This window comes from Dermacentor albipictus, chromosome 10 (assembly GCF_038994185.2).
Source record: "Dermacentor albipictus isolate Rhodes 1998 colony chromosome 10, USDA_Dalb.pri_finalv2, whole genome shotgun sequence".
NCBI classification, from domain to species: domain Eukaryota; kingdom Metazoa; phylum Arthropoda; class Arachnida; order Ixodida; family Ixodidae; genus Dermacentor; species Dermacentor albipictus.
Genome location: NC_091830.1, coordinates 46,080,758 through 46,101,169, shown reverse-complemented (window position 1 = coordinate 46,101,169; position 20,412 = coordinate 46,080,758). Strand labels below are relative to the sequence as shown.

The 20,412-nt window shown below is 47.6% G+C and overlaps 1 protein-coding gene across 2 annotated transcripts in view; it reads left to right on the top strand.

Moving 5' to 3' along the window:
- The window catches only part of LOC139050478 (uncharacterized), a 42,751-nt gene extending 25,625 nt beyond the window's left edge, over positions 1-17,126 (top strand). The window contains exons 3-8 of one of the 2 annotated variants that reach the window (XM_070526907.1): positions 21-123; positions 3,569-3,720; positions 5,510-5,625; positions 10,417-10,496; positions 13,913-13,987; positions 16,881-17,126. In XM_070526907.1, the coding sequence (XP_070383008.1) occupies positions 3,610-3,720; positions 5,510-5,625; positions 10,417-10,496; positions 13,913-13,987; positions 16,881-17,089 (591 nt within the window). In that variant the 5' untranslated portion in view covers positions 21-123; positions 3,569-3,609 and the 3' untranslated portion in view covers positions 17,090-17,126. Of the gene's footprint in view, positions 1-20; positions 124-2,047; positions 2,181-3,568; positions 3,721-5,509; positions 5,626-10,416; positions 10,497-13,912; positions 13,988-16,880 lie in introns of those variants that run through there. The other variant, XM_070526908.1, reaches the window with a different exon arrangement.
- Positions 17,127-20,412: the final 3,286 nt, after the last annotated feature.

The window sequence follows — 20,412 nt, the reverse complement described above, 5'->3', positions numbered from 1 at the left end:
TCATTTTTGTATGACCGCAGGAACGTATAGGAGGCATCCTGAGTACAGGCCCGCCATTGTAGGTGCACAGATGGAGGGGCTACGGCGGCATTCAGGCGTCAGCACCAATTCTGCGACCGTCAAGTAAGAGAAGTGATTGTTCGTCACAACTGACAGTTCAAAGCCGACTCTTTCTTCACATCGTATTGTCGCCAACTGTTCTATTCTAACCCACCCCTCTCATCCGCTTCTCCCTTTACTCCTTCCTTGTGATGAGGCGCTCCTTGTGTTTTGATGCCATTGGTTATTCAAGTTTCGAAGCGATATCTGTGGTCACTTATACGTCACCTCGGTTCTTCGCGAACTGTGCTAGTCATCATATAGTAGAATAAATAAATATCGCATAGGCTTATCTGCGACGACTATCCAAGTATGCGAATAACCGAAACACGTTATGTATGACACGTGTACTGAAAGGCACATGTCCAGTGAACCAATTTAGTGTCAAGAACGTTCATTTGGGCCTAAAGGCAGCCTTCTGAAAATAAAACCAAGATGGGAACATGCTCAGAAGCACATACCCACGGGATCAAATGGCACATATTTTTAGACTGCACTAACTTTTGGATCGCCCTTTTTTTTTTGTCCCACCAAGCGCAGTCACATGAAAAAGAAGCGACTGAAATTAATATGGCCCCATGATTGTTCCACTTGAAAGAACAGGCAGCACAATTCCATCCCGTCCCCCAGCTGTCTTTCCCTCACTATCACTACGAAAGATTATCTACACTGTCTTTTTTAAGGATTCCGAGTTCTCTCACCCTTGTTTGTGCATGCGCTAATTGTCATCCCCCAATGGAGATGAAGGACAGTAACCCACGAAGGCAAGCCCCTTTGTCGAAACATTGGCTCTACAGCGACACCCCTTGTCCTTGTTCGACTACTATGGACTTCGTCTCCATTTCCCAATGAACCTCTGTCTTCACTCTACAAAAGAGCTAGTTTTGTGTGTGCGTTTTCTGGAAAGCACGTCTGTATATATCCAGAAACCCGAGGACTTCCCGAGAACTGTGCAGAACACTTCTGCCACACGGGTTGTTTATTTATTTTTTACACCTTTGCTTGTTCTATGATGTCACCATTCATATTGTTCTCATGTTAAGAACCGACTGAACTGTGCTTGGCAGTGCTTTTATACCGAATACATTCAGATTTGTGGGAGTGCGTGTTCTTAAGCGGTGTGTTCACTGGGATTATCAGTTTCATACCCTACTCATTCGCTTCAACTGCTCTCGTTGGCGCTTTAGTGACTTGTGTACAGTCGCTGAAACTGAAGAACCTGACGTTTTGTCGCTGCGTTCTTTTTTTTTTATGTCCCAGTTTTGCCATAAAGGCGAGGCAATGAATGCGATAGCAACCTGTTAGCGTATTACACGAAGTGTAAGACTCGTTGCCCTAGCGGCAGCATGAAGTAAACGTAAGCTGACTAATTAAAAAAACGAACTGTTTTGCTAGGGGTGCTCCATTTCAACGTCACTCGTAGCTAACTGTGAATGCTTGTGACGTCAATCCCACAATTCACACTTGTTCCGCACACTTTCCCGAGTCATTGCTGTAAGTTTGGACTCTTTAGATGATTCGCAATTTGCTCTGCGAGGCCAAAGAAGGCTACGAAAATTTGGAATCTGACATTTTGAAAGGATCACGAAACCAACGTGCCTCCCTTTGTAGTGAAACAATGAACAATAGACAACGTGTCCCCGAAGGTGAAGATGCTGGTGATGATTGCCTCAAAAAAATTGGGGTGTTGACAAGGTGTATCTCGCCTTCTTTTGCTTATCTTTTTTTTTCATTCATTCATTCCCTGTCGTGTTTTCACTTTTTTTTTCTTTTGCTGTTTGATTCGCCGTCCTGGATCTCACACCATCTACGTGAAACCAAGCTTGAAAAGCCATTGTGCCGAAAAGGCCTGAATATTTCGACCCACGGACACATTTCGCGGCTCATAAAAAAGAAATTACTGAGGGACGATGCATATGCTGTTTATAATCCATCGGGGACTTCTATGAGCCAGACAACAAAGCGTTGGAAATAATGAGAATTCAAAGCACCCTAGTTTCCTTCTTTCTTTTTTTTCCCCCTGTTATATAACGACCGTCTTCAAACTTTCCAGCCTTTATTCCAACTCGGGGATAATTCAGGTAAGTTCTGTGTTTAGAGACAGTTCTAATTGTTGTTTTTTTTCTGTTATAACCGCTTGTCGTTATTAGCCATTCGAAGCAATGGTTGTTAAATTCACAGCATGTTTGCAGTGTAAACTAAATACCGGCTATCAAAAGCTTTCGGTAAATGCATGCAATTGCGAGACAATGACATTAAATACACGCACCTGGTACAATGTGGTTGAAGTTTACTGACTCTTACAAGCGTTATATCTTCGTTTACAAGAAATGGTCAATATCAGTAAAGAAAAAAAACAAGCATTATCAACTTCGACAAGTGCACTGTTCCACAGCAAATGCATGTATCGCTGCCTTGTAGACTGTCTCATTGGCAGTAGTCATATCGGAAAGATATAACGCACAGTTAAAAGATTAACTGAAATAGCAAAGTTCGTCCCTGCGTTGTTGCTAGAGCCCCATTCACAATCTAGTGCCACACAATATACCAAGCTTCTTTTTTTGTAATTTCGAAATTTTAACCATAATACCGCTTTTTAGTGCTGGCTTGCAGGGTTGCGTACATGATGATTCATTGTGTTTTCTCGTTGCTTTCTTTCCGAGATTCGGAGTGGTTCAGTTGCATAAGAGCGTGAATGATCTCGGAAGCCGTGCCACATGCGTATTTCAGTCACGGCATGCACGTATGAAGACGCGGTTAGTTCTGAATTTTTTCGACGAGTGACCGAAATCGAAAAAAAACCTTTAACGTCATAGTAAACTTACATGGCACCTTGTGCTAACGAAAAACGATGTCAAAAGTCCCTTTAGTGTTACTTCAAGGAACAGTAATTAAGGAGGCGCACTCCTTTTCCTGAAAATACCTCATTTAGACGCCTCAAGAAAACACTCGATCAACATCCGTGGCTGTAGCTCGGTAAGATAAACGGAACTCACTCGGACTCACTCACAAGATATACTTTTAGCTATCGGGCTCACTCGAGCAAAGACACGCCAAAATTCCACGCAGCCGAACTCACCGGTACCCAGACTGAGTCTTGCGCTCAGGCGGGTTCGCTCGGACTCAGACTCCCGAAAACTCAGGAGGACTCACGAAAACTCGCGAGGAAACTCACGAAAACTCGCAAAAAGAACGAAAACTCACGAAAACTCGCGAGGAGAACTCGCGAAAACGCAAGAGGACTCACCGAAACTCGTGTTGACCGTTGACCTGTTGTTCCGAGTTCAAAATGAGGCGTCACGTGACGGCCGTTACGGAGACTCCTACGACAACTCATTTAGGGCTCAGGAGTCACAACTGCATGGCGCTGATGTATTTTACTCTGTCGATCGTTCTTATGTGCTCTTTTCTATCGCAACCAACATATTTATTTATTTTTGCGCTGCGCTCCTGCGTTTACTGTCTGCAGCACGACGCACAGGGGGACGTGTCGTGCGGACAGCGCTAATTATGCGAGTTGCGACGCCGGTGCTGCTACTGTTCCTGCTTGCTTGGGTGCCCTCGTCGGAATGCTTGAGGTGCAGAAGCCTGAAAGGCTTGATAGATGTTGACTGGAACAAGGTAATGTCTGGAATTCCTTGCAGCTCTTCTGTCATATGATATTTATAAGCCCCAAACGTTGCCGATTACGCGACGCTCATTCTCCTTACTTTTCGAATGCCCGCGCGATAATGTATGCATGTGTGTGTGTGTGTGTGTGTGTGTGTGTGTGTGTGTGTGTGTGTGTGTGTGTGTGTGTGTGTGTGTGTGTTTATGTGTGTGTGTGCGTGTGTGTGTGTGTGTGTGTGCGTGCGTGTGTGTGTGTGTGTGTGTGTGTGTGGAGAGAGAGAGAGAGAGAGAGTGTCACAACTTCATGCACCAAGATTTAAAAATATGCAAATGCCACGTAGCTGGACAGAACCGAGGTAATGGTGGTTGCCGTAGCTTGGATATATCTGACTATTTTTAGCATACCACCTAACAGCATAATTAGTCATAATCAGTTGATGAACTTCTCAAATATTATAATTACATGAAAAGTGTCGATGAGAAAATTGTACAGCAAAATGAAAAACTCCCGATAAAGCTTTTCGTTGCTCGACACGTGCTGCATGAAAGTGCTTTTTTCCGAGCGTGAAAGAAGCCTGCGAATACACGCAAGATTGCCGCGCGACTGGCCCGCTCGAGGCACTAATCATATCTCTGCAATTTTGTCCAGAAATATATGTAGCCTAGATAACGTATCTTCTGCCGGTAGTCGTTTCTTTCCTTTTTTTGGCAACAAGCTGAATATAAATAGGTTTAGTGGATATCAAGCGGAACGATTCCTCGGTTTTCGCTTATTTGTGTACAGCTCGCCACGTCATCATCATCATCATCATCATCATCCTGGTTACGCCCACTGCAGGGCAAAGGCCTCTTCCATACTTCTCCAACTACCCCGGCCATGTACTAATTGTGGCCATGTTGTCCCTGCAAACTTCTTAATCTCATCCGTCTACCTAACTTTCTGCCGCCCTCTGCTACGCTTCCACCTATAAGCCACGTCAACCTTCCTGTTAATGGAGAGGTTAGGTTAGGGGACGCAAGCGGCTTGCGTGCACAACTACTGGGGGCCACGGTTCTGCGCACGGGCACACCGAGAGGTAGGGATCTGCGCATGCGCAGTACCGTGGCCCTTAGTTCTTGCGTACGCGAGCCGCTTGCGTCCTCAATCTAAAGCTCTCTAACGTTAAGACATGGCCACAGTTAGTACATGACCGGGGTTGCTGGAGAAGTATGGGAGGGGCCTTTGCCCTGCAGTGGGCGTAACCAGGCTGATGATGATGATTATTGTGGTATAGTGTCGCCCCCTGCCAGATCTCCGTGTTATCGTACATTTATGTTTCGCAGTAGTCTAGCTAGATGGCGCGCCTCCCTTCTGTCATGTGACGAGCTTGGACCAATCAGGAGGTGTCATCTGGCGTGTGAAGTCCCTTTTGGTAATAAACGGCCGCGAGCCGGCTCAGTCCTTGTCTGGTTTTCATCAGGAGCAGTTGGCTCCGTGTCTCCCTCTCTGCGTCGGGCGCTCGCTGCGCGTTCGCCGGACGCCAGGCCCCCGCTTGCCTGCCGCTGCCGACACAACAATTATGATGATGATGATGATGATGATGAATTTTAACTCACGGGTCACAACTCCAGGGCCCCACGTGGGGGGAGCTCATTCAAATATCGCTTTAAAACAGGCACACGCAAATTAATGTCGCTGGACTTTCACACTCTACACGTGGTGCAGGTCACGGGACACGTGTTTTTTGCTCGATAGTATTGGCGCGACGCCTTTGACTTCATCGCGCTCTCGTTTACCTGTGTTTTTTTATTTCTTTTACAGTTCGACCGCACGCTTTGGGTTCAGTTGAAAGTTGACAAAGCTCACACGGTCACGCAATGCATCGCAAGACGTTATCGCCCGGACAAAGGCGAGGTAGACTTGAGAGCCATAGGAGGGTAAGCACCGAGTTTTCACACGCGTCTTCGGCTACGTGCTGCCTCAGCTTCATTGTCCCGCTTAATTTAAGTCGAGAAGAAAGGTGGTTTAACCGAGGGGCCCGATTTTTATTCGTCATACCATAAGAAGCCAACAAACATTGACACCAAGGACAATATAGGGGAAATTACTTGTGCTTAATAAATGAAATGAAGAAATGAGAAATTAATGGAAATTAAAGCGGATGAAAAAACAACTTGCCGCAGGTGGGAACCGAACCCACAACCTTCGCATTTCGCGTGCGATGCTCTACCAATTGATAGAGCAATTGATAGACTAATTGATAGAATTGATAGAATTGATAGACCAATTGGTAGAGCATCGCACGCGAAATGCGAAGGTTGTGGGTTCGGTTCCCACCTGCGGCAAGTTGTTTTTTCATCCGCTTTAATTTCCATTAATTTATCATTTCTTGATTTCTTTTATTAAGCACAAGTAATTTCCCCTATGTTGCCCTTGGTGTCAGTGTTTGTTGGCTTCTTATGATATTAATGTAAGTCGGTAACGCAGCTAGGACATACACTCAGTTGTCCTAAGCTAAGCCAATTGTAATCGCAATTGACTTAGCTATTATACTACATGTTATATTACTCATATTTTTATTGTATTGTACATTTGCATTGCTTGTTCACTACAGATGTCTTCTTCGCAATTTTTTGTCTTACTAAACAGTTTCGAATCCTTCTTTTTTCGCGCTGTTCCTTATTTTATCAAATTGTCTGTAAAGCCACCGTAACCAATGCTCGATCTGTATCGTCTTTTTTTTTTCATTTTGTTCACGTATGGGAGTCCCCCTGACAGTTTGTAACTTTGGGACTCCCTCTGTAGTGCTAATTTTGCATACAATTCTTGTAAAACTGACATTGTTGATGAATAAACTTGAACTTGAACTTGAACTTGAACACGAGCAAACTAGCTACAGGAGCACTAAAGACCAACAATCGCTCAAAAGGATGAATAATTTTATGACTTCAAGTAAGACCCTATTTCCGCAAGGAGGAGGAGGAGGAGGAAAAACTTTATTTGCTCTAATGGTGTAGAAATTAGCGGTGGCAGAGGTGGTCGGCCATCTTCACGGTCTTCTTCCCCATCTGCGCAGGGTCGACGCCCCTATTCCAGGGCACCACTGAGGGTGGCTACTCGGCGAGCGTGCCTTACTAGTCCATGCTGGACTTTCGGGTCGCTGCTGGAGAGCACCCTCTCCCACTGCTCCGCACTCGGGTCTTTTATTTGAAGGAATTGCTGATTCTGAACGCATTCCCATGTAATGTGATATAAGGTGGGCTTGGCGCCGCACCAGGGGCAAATGTCTCTATACTGGGTGGGAAACATCTTGCTTAGTGTGTTTAGGTTTGGATATGTTCCTGTTTGCAGCCTCCTCCAGGAGGTTGCTTCATGCTGATTTAGGCTGTTGTGGGGTGGAGGGTATTTGATTCGGACCCCCTTATAGTAATTCAATATGTCTGAGTAGCTTGGGTTGACTGGTATGGGTTCCTCAGGATCGGTGCTTGTGGCCGCTCGGTTTGTGTGCTCTCGAGCTGCCTTGTCCGCCCTTAGGTTCCCTTCTATTCCAGCGTGTCCCGGTACCCAGAAAATTGTATGCCTGACTTTGTTGTTAGCCCTGCAGGAGCGGAGGATGTGAAGCGCTCTGCGTCCTACTCTGCCGTTCATGTAATTCCGACACGTAGCTTGCGAGTCGGTGAGTATTGTTAAAGACCTTTCGGATCGGTAGCCCTCCACTGCCGCTAGAGCTACGGCTATTTCCTCAGCTTCCGTTACCGAGCAGTCCTTCATTGATGCGCTGCTGATCTCTTTGTAGTCCTGGCTTATTACTATCGCAGCTGTCTTTACTATGTTTGTGCCTCTTTGCTTGGCGTATACTGCAGCATCTGTGTATACTGTTGTGTTTTTTGTGGCCAGGTACTTTTCGACGTATTTCGCCCTTGCGTCCCTTCGCGCCGTGTGGAGGTTTGGGTCCATGTTTTTGGGTATAGGGCTAACAGTGAATGTTTTCCGATATTCATCAGGAATCCCCTCCGTTCTTTGGGTTTCTTTGATTGATTCCGCGAAGCCTAGCCTCATTAGCAGTTCCCTTCCCGTTTTGGTCTGCTGGAGTCTCATGAGCTGTGCGATACTTTGGGCTTCTTTTAATTCTTCGAAGGTGTTGCTTAAACCAAGTGCCATTAGTTTCTCTGTCGATGTATTGTTCGGCAGGTGAAGTGCTGTTTTGTACGCTTTGCGTAAAATTGTGTCCGCTTCTTGTATTTCCTGTTTGGTGCAGTGGAAGTACGGGAGTGAGTTATTTCCGCAAACTTCGCGGTAATACATAGTGCGATTTTCAGCGGGAAAGAAAAGAAAAGAAAGCCAAGCTTTTAATTTCGCGCGCGGACTATAGCATCGGTATGCTACTGTGACGTCACGGATTTCACAATATTTTCTCGTGTTGGGGCCAACGAGGTTCAGCAAAAGTTTTTTGAAACATGCCAAGTTCACACCTATAGGCTCGGGAAGAACACAATGTATAGTTAATTTTTACGTATACACATTTACTATCCAAGCAGACGTCGTCCCATACACGACGTCACGCCGTCTGACTTCATGACGTCTCTTCTGTAGCTCACCAATCGTCCCATCCTCGCAAGAGTGGCGTTTTGTGCACTCGAATTTTCACTAATACGGCTCAGATAATTTTTCTTTCTCTATTTAAAGGGACACTAAAGTGAAAAATGATTTCTTCTGCAACAGTAAATCACCATTCTACAACACCAAAAACACCGCTCTTACAACGATAAGACGTTTGGTAAGCCAGAAAAAGCGCACGAACGAAATACGAGTGGCGACGCCTACTGAAGTTCCCGCACCTGGGGGCTGTGACGTCTTGGATTTTGATGGCATCTTCTAGGGCCTAATAATTATATATAGCGGTACAGATTGACTACATTGTGTTCTAAAGGAACCAAATATTACACATGGCAAGTTTCGGAAACTTTTGTTCAGCCGACGCGGCCCAAATGCGAAAACATACTTTGGAATCTCTGACGTCACGCTGACGTACCAGCGCTGGGGTTTCGGCGCGAAATTCAAATACTAATACTTAGAGCTTAATTTTCTCATCTAATAACCAAACTAATTTTTTGAAATGACAGCCTGCACGGTCCTCAAACAATGCTTCATTAGTCTAAACTGATTTATTCTTTCGCTTTAGTGTCCCTGTAACATCCCTTCATGAAAGACCCGACAACAATTTGCGGTCGAAACGAACGCGGAAAACCTTGAAGTGGAGCAACCGTCACGAAACCGAGTACTAGCGTCGACCAATGTGCGGCGTCGAGTAGGAAACGTATGCGTTAATTTTAGAGAGAAGACTTCGCGCATAAACGTACGTCCCGGCCGTGACGAAGGGTGAGCGGATTCCGGAAGACCGGTTAGACAGCAAACGGGCGAAGCTGATTACCCAATCAATCAATCAATCAATCAATCAATCAATCAATCAATTTTATTTCCCTTGAAATAGGAGGAGCACGGGACTGTGATCACACGAATCCACTCCCGGTGGATTCCGGAAGACCGGTTAGACAGCAAACGGGTGAAGCTGATTACCGAATCAATCAATCAATCAATAAATCAATCAATCTTATTTCCCTTGGAATAGGAGGAGCACGGGACTGTGATCAGACTATAATCGAGATTATGATCAAGAGTTGGGGCCACTGCAGCTAGCACGGGAGCAACTACCCGCTGTTACATGCGCGCGAATTTTTCTCGTGTTAGCACACCGCCTAAAGCGGAGGGGAATGTTGTCGAGGACGGGAGAGAACGAAGCAGTGCGATAAGGTGAGAGAATTCGCAAGCACAAAACGAAGTCGGCTGACCCAAGACAGGGTTACGGGAAATGTCTGGGTATAGGAAGTACCGCGGTGAACATGAAACAGGCTGACGTTGGCTATGATGCGCGCCGGTCGTCGAACCCAGCGCCGTCTCATTGCATTATCCTTTGATCTACCATTTTGGTGAACTAATATACGGCGCACAGGAGATGCCCCCCCCCCTCCCCCAGTGTGACGTATAATTAACCAAAAACCGGACGCGTTCTGACCGCAGACTATAGATGCAAGCCGTCGCTATCAGTGATGAACACGGATGTTTTTTTTTTTTTCTTTCGTTCAAGTCATACTGCATGGGCGTGTATCTTTTTATACCACTGACTTTAGGAGAAAACCTGAGTGCCTTGGTAAATCTGGTGGGAGATCACGATGTCAGGAGTGAGCCAAATATAAACGCCACGGAGCTGATAAAATAACTTTGAACGCGGGCAAACTTGGGATGACCAAACCCTCGGGTGGAGGCGGTTACAGACGGCTTTCTTCAAGAGCATGAGCAACAGAACCTGACTTATATCCCCTTGATTCGACCTCTTAAGCTGGTTAACTAAGGTTCGATTTTCTGTCGAACTAGGCTTCGTAGAAAGTAAGCGCTACAGTAAGCGACTGCAGAGGCCTAAATTATAGCCATGTGTCGAACGTAGTGTATACATTACGTACGTGAGTAGCCATAGTGTGAGTATAGTGTGAATATGTGAGTATCTATAGCTACTCACGTACGCGTTTTCTCGAACACGGTGAGCCCGGCTGAGGCAAAACGAAACATCTTCCTTCGTTTTTGTTTGTCTCTTCCTTTTCTTTCTTTCTTTTTTATTCGACGTGGCATGTGATGATACTAACCGACGATCACGTCTCATTATTGCTTCACAGAGTTTCTGGGCATACGTGGAACATCTCCAAAGTCTACAAAGGTGGAGTAGTCGACGGAGACACAATTCGATTTAAGCACGGTGAGCCCGCATTTTTTGCACCTGCCCATTTTGTCTGAAAACGCGGACCACCAACACATCAAAACTTTGTTGATACAATTTTCTTGTTGTTGTTGTTGTTGTTGTTGTTGTCGTCGTCGTCGTCGTCGTTGTTGTTGTTGTTGTTGTTGTTGTTGTTATTGTTGTTGTTGTTTTGCTGGGACGCAGAAAAAAGGACACCGTGCGTACGCAGTCCTTGCCTTGTTTTATATTCTGTGTTGCTGACACAACGCGTCATTTAATACACTTTCACGGCACTTCGACAACCGCAAAGGGAGAGCGGGGACAGCAAACTTGCAATGCGAACTTTTCCATCGGTTGGAGGCTCTCAAATTGCATCTGCGTTCCGCAAGTACAACACGATCGACAGCCAATCATATATATAGCCTCGGTAACCCCCGACCCACAGACCAGTTCCAGTTTTGACCCCACCCCGCTGCCCATCTGGTATCATGGAGTTCTTCTCACCCTAGTTTATGACACTCTCAGGTGCTCTCCTGAGGCCTCCTTCTGTACCGTTATTTGCGCATGATCGGTCTGTACCGGAAGCCGATTGACATATGCAGGCGCAAGTGGAGGTCCGCCTAGAAAAACTCGGCTCTTTAACACCTTGTATGGTTAATAAAGCTAACCGAGGCCACGCAATGTAAGCGTTAACGACGCGGACCCCGAAGTCGGTCCCACGCGTTCACCTTGCTCTTTATGCAAAAAAGATGTAATGCGTGCAGACAGGACACAAGAGTAGAGAAGTGGACAACACGAACGCCGACTATCAACTGAAGGGAGCACTGAGGCGAAAAAAGAAAGAAGACACAAAAATCATCTGCGCATGCTCAGGAAGTGGACAACACGAACGCCGACTATCAACTGAAGGGAGCACTGAGGCGAAAAAAGAAAGAAGACACAAAAATCATCTGCGCATGCTCAGGAAGTGGACAACATGAACGCCGACTGTCAACTGAAGGGAGCACTGAGGCGAAAAAAGAAAGAAGACACAAAACTCATCTGCGCATGCTGAGGAATGCTATTTTGCATAATGAATCCTTACCAACTATAGCTCAGCTTTCTGTCGTTCCACCTTGCTCTCACTCGCGGACGCCCCAGCGCTTTCGCTCGCTCAACGTCCTCGCGTTGGCTCCTCCTTCTTCGTCGTCGTCCTTTTTAAGCTCGTGAGTGTCCGTGCACAGTCCGTGGTGGACGCAGGACAGCGGTGATCAATCACAGCCAGTGACAGCGGCCACAGCGCTTGATGGATGACCCCAGGTGAACAATGGGTGATCGACCAAAGTTGACAGGTGGCCTCAGGTGAACAGTGGATGATCCATCAAAGTTGACAGGCGGTTCCGTGTGAAAAAAGGAACACAAATAGGATTTCGCCTATCGCAGTTTAGCTCATCAAAGTGCCTATAGATTTTTCAGGCGCTTCGCATTTATTACTGTCCTAGACCAACAAGGCCGGACGTCAACCCTTCTCAACATGTCCCGCGTTGGAGGGGGGGGGGGGGGGGGGGGGGGGCTTACAACGTTGTTCGTAGTGACCAGTCCGTTGTAGGGAACGTTGCGTGTTTTGCGTCCTTTTCATCGAAAGGTAATATATAGGCGGCGTTCTTCCCCCTCCCCTCTTCACTATATACACTCCTTCGCAATCAGTCATATTACTTTTGTGGCTGCCTTACACAACTGGAATGTCACCGAAAGGAAGAAAATCAACACCCTTATACGCATGACTTACAAGATCGCCCTTGGCCTACCGGAGTCCACAAGCACTGCTCGTCTGCTACAGCTGGGGGTATAGAACACGCTTGAGGAAATTGTGGATGCGCAAAGAGCCTCTGAACTCGAACGCATGTCTCTGACACCCACGGGCCGGTACATCCTGCAGAAACTTGGCTTCAACTACCACGTCCAACACGGTCAGAAACAGGTCGTTCCACCCCTTCCTCAGCGACACGCTGATTGTCGCCCCTATCCCTCGAAACATGCACCCCGAATTTAATCGGGGCCGACGCCAGGCCCGTGCCAAGGCACTGCTGCGCTCCTTGGATGGAAAGAGGACTATACGCGCTTTGTAGACGCCGCAGAATACACACGAGAACACAGATCCATGGCGGTAGTCGTAGATGTCCACTCCCGGCTTACGCGTACATGTAGTGTCGGCACGGAATACCCAAAAACAGCGGAAGAAGCTGCGATTGCGCTTGCGCTTACCGACCCCCTCTGCGACGTATAGTTCTTAGCGACTCACAATCCGCAGTTCGTAACTACGCGTGGAAGCGCATTTCCTCCGAAAACCTTCAGACCCTGAGGAAAGCTGGTCGGCAGCCCTTCGATAGCACTGCGATCATGTGGTTCCCAGCGCACGTCGCCACCCCCACCGACGAGGGCCCCCCGAACTTGATCGAGGTAGCACACCACTCTGCGCGAGAACTGACCCGCCACGCAGAATCGAAGACCCCCTCTTCGAGTTCGGAATTCCCGGGTCGAAACACGGGAGAACGCTTGGTCAGGTGCAACGACATCGCCAAGCACTACCAGCTAATTAAGGCAGGCGGATATTGCCCCCACCTCACCCCAAACTGAAACGTCGCCAGGTAGTCGTGTGGCAACACGACTACCTGGCGACGTTTCAGTTTCAGTTTTTTCACCACTGGAACAGCCTTCCTCGCAATATCGTAGTTCTCACCTGTCCATCATCTTTTTCTACCAATGTGACTGAGTACCTGTTGTCACAAATTTGAGTGTTATATTTTTTATGTACACCCACCCCTTATGTAATACCCCCTAGTGGGGTCTTTAAGGTAAATAAATGAAATGAAACAGTTGCGGACACAAACCTTCCCAGTCCGGTGCGATTGCGGCACATTTTCCACGCGCAATACCCGAGTGCTCTTTGAAAGTTATGTCTGGCTACTAGAGGACGCTCTCACACGTGCTGTCGGAGTTCCCTAGCTGTTATATCAGCTAAAATGGCAGTAGCTACGGAGGCTCTTGCGTCGAAGTGGGCCGCCGCTCTGCGCAGCTCCAACATCAAGACACAACAGTGGGCAGTCCAGCGAGCCCGAGAGGCGGCGACGAGGCAAGGCCTCGAAGTTCCCTCATGGGTGACCTGAGCCCAGGTCGTTAAACTTCTCTGGATCTAAAATAAAGTTGTTTCCATCCATCCATGAGCGAATCGATGAGGTAGCTTTGAATAAGATCAGGCATTTACCTCAGAAATGAAGTAATGGATTTGAAGAAAGAGAACGAAAGAATTGCACGAAGGAATACACTTCATACACAGACATAAATAACACCGTGCACTTAAGAGTATTGCGATCGGCAATTCGCACCCACGTGGCATATTGATGAGCTTGTAATGAGCTATTGCTGGCATATAACTCGTGACTCTATCTCTGCAGGTAGGGATCCTCATTTTTATCAAATACTGGACACAGACTATAAGACGTGGGTAGTGGAACACAAGTGCTCCAACAGTAAGTACCGTAGGTGTTCTGTTGTGCAAGTGTTCTGACATGAAAAGTTGTAAATTCAATTTCGCAACTCGTTGTAAGCCAGCTTGAAGCTACATGTAAGTTTCTGTACATACTTGCTGGCACAGTGCGCGCATATGTATATATATCCTAAGAAGCAAAGAAAGACACTAGTGACAACATAGAGGAAATTACTTGTACTCACTAATTGAATTAAGTAAGTGATAAATTCACGGAAATCAAGGTGGATGAATAAACAACTGGCCGCAGGTGGGATACGAACCCACGACTTCGCATTACGCGTATGATGCTATTACTAACCAAGCTACCGCGGCGCCGTTTTCCCGTCCACTTTCAAGGGTTTTTATGTTTGGCTTCTAGGACCAGACTCTCGGGGTGTTAGCCAGCGCCACCATACGACTAGACTAATGTTTCGTCATAGCGCAAGCTTGACACGGACAACAGAAGGCACATCTGACACACACAGAGCCGTCAGGCTGCGTCAGGCTATGTGTCAGCGCTGTGTGTGTCAGATGTGCCTTCTGTTGTCCGTGTCAAGCTTGCGCTATATAACGAAATAAGATATGCCAAACCAACAAGCCCCTATTGCTATCCTCATAGACTAATGAACATCGCGTTCCCCTCGGTTTCCCTTCTTCTCGTTCACTATGTAACGAGGGTCCCGAATGCGGCGGCTTTGACGCCTTTCAGGTATGTGCGGGTTTATTGACCAGTCGCCATCAGCCAAAATGCTCACGTGCGTTACGCCTGTGGTAGACACAACGTTCTACCACGGCCGCTGGATTTAAAAAAAAGATATTCTTTTTTTTTATCCAGCTGCCGTGGTTCTGCGTCCAATGCCATTGCCGTGAGTGGTGGCGCTGTCTAACCCTCCCAGGATGAGTTCTAGTAGCCGAACATAAATACCCCATAAAGGGCGTGGGAAAATTCATCTTGGGTAACAGGCGCGAACACACACAAGACACAAGGAAGGAGACGGGACAGAGCGCTCTGTCCCATCTCCTTCCTTGTGTCTTGTGTGTGTTCGCGCCTATACACTGTTAGGCAAAGTTATACCCTTTGGCTTGCCCCTTCTGCCACACAACGATAATTGTTGTCTGCCTTGATGCGTTTCCTTTCTTTAACGCTGCGAGCCCGGAACTTTCCAGTAACGAACGGCACGCGCGTTATCAGCATAGAGCAGTTTACACCCTTTGGAGTGCCCCTTCTGATAACGCGCGTGCCGTTCGTTACTGGAAAGTTCCGGGCTCGCAGCGCTAAAGAAAGGAAACGCATCAAGGCAGATAACGATTATCGTTGTGTGGCAGAAGGGGCAAGCCAAAGGGTGTAACTTTGCCTAAGAGTGTAGTACCCAAGATGAATTGTGACCAAATCGCCCAACAAGACGTCCTTCTAAGGCGTGGGGAAAACAGAGCCGCAGTAGCCCAATTGGTTAGAGCATAGCATATGCGTAATGCGAAGACGTGCAATCGCTCCCCATTTGCGGCAAGTCGTTTCATCAGCCGCTTTCATTGTCTTTAGTTGATGATTTCATTAATTCGTTTCGTAGGTACAAGTAATTTCCCCTACGTTGTCCTTCGTGGCATTGTTTGTTGGCTTCTTGCGTTTATACTGATGATTGAAAGTCGCCGTTCCGCCTGGTCTAGTCTGCCCCCGTCTTTCTACATTCGCACTTCTAATTGAGTATTCAGCACACGCTCTGGAATCCAGAAAACATCCTGCAATAAAATACTAGCGGCGAGGTCCCCTTGCAATGGTAGCATGCGTCGACTACATACTTGTGACGTCAGACGTATTGTAGTGCGTATACTCGGCGCTATTCAACTTATTGAGCAACGAAAGGTATTAAATTGCATTCAACCTACGGGAAAATTCCACTTGCCAGACTTGTCGTCGTTGTTATATATATATATATATATATATATATATATATATATATATATATATATATATATACGGAAGCAACCGTAAGGCGCCATATTGCTATATAGTCCGTGGGGTCGGACTGACGTCATTAGCCACGACGCTCCTTTCAGAATTCTACAGTGCAGACGACAAGGATGGTGCTGTGTCGGAGGGGTGTCCCCGTGGGACGTCTGCATAGATCCCAGCTCCACGAGCCACTTGCAACACATATACGGCGCTCTTTTTTTTTTCTATGCAGCTAGCATTGACGAACTGCTAATAACTGAGTAACTTGCAGATACCGCAAGGAGGAGAACGGGCCGTACGCTGCAGCAGTGCGATAAAATACAAAACACATAGCCGTTGCTACGTTGCTAGATAAGAGAGCGTTACGTAATTACAAATGCTGACTGCAAAACTGTTTTTAATGCTTAGACATATTTAGATGGAAAAAAAAAGAAATAATGGCTTTCCCACCGAGCTAGCAGCTATGTTGGGAAGCTCCCCTAGAACGCTGACGAACGAATCAAGCAAAATAATAATAATAATAATAATAATAATAATAATAATAATAATAATAATAAAATCAAACGCGCGCATCAAATGACCAAGAAATCATTCGCCGTGCGCACACGAGTCATCGCACGCACAAAACCACTACCAGCGTAGCGCCTTATGAAAAGAAAGGCCCTAACGCATATTTTTATGTACACTATGCAACTGATTTTTATTTTATTTTTTTTATTTTGTGATGCTGTCAATCTTAACTGGGCATTTTTACAGGAGCGGGTTAGAAGGGTCTGTATACATTGTAGTACAGGTATTTACATAAGAATACAGAAGGGTACTTAGCAAGTGTAAAGTATAATGGACCTATGTTAACAGCAATAAGCAATAAGTAACCAATGAAACCTGATTTGCCTGCTGTCGAATCCTGATGCTCTCGTTTTGACAACTTGGTCTTTTACAGTCCGTGGTGACGCCGTCTCGCTTATGTATCATAAGCCAGTTTACAAGATTCCGAGCGAAATACAACGAAGGGCCGTGGAAGTAATGAAACGGTCCGGATTAGGCAGCACCATCAACCTCAGCACCACTGATTGCATGTTAACTGGAGGAGGCATATCAAAAGAGGTCGACAACTTTTTTAAAATCATTTTTAAAATGGAGCGTGTTTGAACAAGCAATGATCAATAAAGTATTTTTGGTTCGATCATTCTTCGGCATTTTACATCTGGCTTGCACAAAGCTAGCGATAAAATTCGCCTGGTTTCACGTCCAGGGTTTTAGATATGATATAAGCGATGCAAAGGCCAGCGGTGTGTTGGATATCAATAGCATTTTAACGCGATAGAGTTAAGGAGCTTGTGTCGCAGAAAAGCCGGTGTCGTCGGCATCGGTGTCGGGTGTCGGCGTCCGCGGCGTTGACCATGAGCGATAAATCACGGCAGGAGCTTCATAAATAAAAAGCAACTTCCAAGATTGGCCCGGTGGGAATCGAACCAGGGTCTCCGCAGTGTGAGACGGAGACGCTACCACTCAGCCACGAGTTCGATGCTTCCAAGCGGTGCAAACGCGCCTCTAGTGAATGCGGTGTTGCCTTCGAAACGAGCCGTGGAAAGTTACACTGCGGTGTATATCGGTAATTATGAACATGTAACGTACAGAAGTCACAATTACACGAGCTGCGAAGTGCGTTTCCACTGCATTTCTTCAGCGCTTTCCGCACACGCAGAGCCATCTTGTGGCAAACACAGAAGACCCCCTCCTCTCAATGTACGGCGCTGCCCCGACAGGAGGCGCGCCGCGCGCGCATTGGGACCGCTGCCAGGTGCGTCGCGGTCCCGACTCCCTCTACCCTGACGACGCTTTGCCGTGCTTCCGGTTGCAGAATCAAGCGCCGTTCCTTTCTTTAGATTACTATCTATCTCTCTGCCCGTGCCGATCACGACGTTTGGCTGGCGTAGATCGTTTCCCCTCCGAGACACCGAGTTCTTTGGTTCGTTCCGTTCGCTCAGGCGCACGTTTCGTTGCCGCGCCGAACGCTGCGTCGCTCGACGCTCACCGCGTGATAGGTGGGCGCTAAGTCCGATGCGGGGCGCCTCGTAAGTGATCGCTGTGCCGTAGCGCATTGTCGACCCCTTGGCGGGTCGACGGGAACGCTGTCGCGTCCCACTCTTGAAGGCGAAGCTTAAGCGTCCTCCAATTTTTTACTTGTTTTAACGCTGTTAGTACGCTTGTAAATAAATTGACCGTCTTTCCCCTACTGCGAGGAGGGCTAAGCGTAGCATGTGTTGACTCGTTTAATGCTCGTGTTTAATGCGCATAATTTCAGTGTAACCTTAATTATTTGTTACTACGCGGTGCGATCAACTCTGCGACTTTTGTTAGTGTAAGTATAGAAGCATCACAACACAACACTAAAAACTTGTTTTGGTTTCCATTCGTTGTTTTTTTTTTGTTACACGGTATTCACACTGCAAGCGAACATGATGACTTTGTGTTCACTATGGTGCAAGTTAGAGGTCGCGTCCTCACTAAAAATGTTAAAACTAAAGGCTATACACGTCCACCGTATGATTGTAGGGTCGCGCTTCCTCGCGGAGAGGCCGGCACCTCGACGACGAGCCCTTTCTCGTGCGAGTTCCCTGCGGTGTTCATCAAACGCCGCCTGTTCTTCGGCCGAAACGCAACACGCGCGGCCGACCCATCGCAGCTTCGATACTCGTTCCTCCGACGTAACCTAGACGCACGACTATATCTATGTATGTATATATATATATATATATATATATATATATATATATATATATATATATATATATATAGGCCGGACCCCGGCCGAAACGTCAATAAACCGCCTAATACGCGCGTCTACTTCACTATGAATATTTACCCGGACCCAGAACTGCTTTTTAGAGCGCAGCTCTTTGGCGTCCGTTCCTGGGTTTCGCGTCGTCGTCGGCGTCGTCGTCGTCGGCGTCGGCCTCGTAACCAGCTCGCCTCCGCCGCCGCGCTCCGCCGCCGCGCATGCGCGCTGTCGGCTCTCCGGGCGAGGGAGGATGAATGGAAGGGAGGAGGAGAGACTGTGGAGGAGGGCTGGCTACACAAATGGCTCTTTGGCGTCCGTTCCTGGGTTTCGCGTTGTCGTCGGCCTCATAACCAGCTCCGCCCCCTTTCATCCCCCCAGCGCTAGCAGCGACCGACTGATACCGCTTTCGTGAGTCCGCTACCGCACTCACGAAAGACGTCGTGCAGTTCCTGCAACTCGCATTAACCGTCCATCGATCCACACCGATGTTAGTAGTGGGGGACTTTAATGTTGACATAAAGACAAACAGCAATTTCCTAACACTTATGCGGGAGAACATCCCGTTCCTCTCGCTCGTAACGCGTCCCACGGCTGTGACAACCTCGCGAGGCACTTGTATAGATCTCGTCTTTGAGAATCAAGCATTGGTGTACCAAGTCGAACATATATCAGTCTATTTCTCCGACCACAAAGCTTCCTTCATGACTGTCAAGAACTGTTAATGGAGTCTTTGTTAAAGGAATACGTGTGAAAAATTAAAAAAAAATTCTGTGATAGCGCATACATGTGTTGCTCGATTTCTTTGCCTCAATCTATCGAAAAGGTGAAACAGCTTATTTGCTGCGCTCAAATTTCGCATTAGGAAGTAACGTAATCGTCGGTAATTTTTTTTTCTGGTGTATATTATAGGGGTATTACTCAGGCTCGCGCGTGCGCACCTGACCCTTCTCTGGATCGCACAGCGCCGGCGGAGCGGCAGTCGCTCCCTAGCACTTTCGCAGCAGCCCTAGCAGTCAGAGCTGTGACCCCTAACCCGCGGTTCGCAGTGAGTTGCGACCACGGCGGGTTCAGGCCAGGGGGGACAGGGTGAGTCTCAACCTAAGGTGTTTATTCACCTTAGAGTACACTGATTCCAACAGACAACAACAGCCACAACACACACAAATACAACACAACACAAAACCTCAGCGGCGGAGCATTCCGCGCGTCTGGGGTGAAACAAACCGCACAATGTGGGAACCACAAAAGAGGCTGATAAGAGTTCAGCTCACCCAAGTGGATCCGCGCTCGGGCCCTGGGGCGGTGAGTCGCACACAAAGGCCGGGCGCCACAGGGGGACGGCGTGCGGCGGTCTCAGCGGCTGATTTGAGATGCGGCCTCTCGCAAGCTCTTCCGCCGTGAGACAAACGTGCATCGGGGGAATAGCGCTTCTCCACGAGCGGCGGAGAGGGAGTCTCCCCGGTTCCAAGAAAGGGAAAGGAGGGAACGGGTGCCTTGGCTGCAGCGTCACGGCCAGGCGCGAAGAGCAGCGGGAGCGGCGAAGGTGCCCTCTCCCCGCTACCCTCCGCGAGCGAGCACGTGATTATCGCGTGATAACCGCGTGGCCTCTCCGGAGATATCGGGATGCGCGTGCGATCCCCACATCATATAGCAATCCGTGCACGTATGCAGCTCTGAGAGCAGCTGGCTT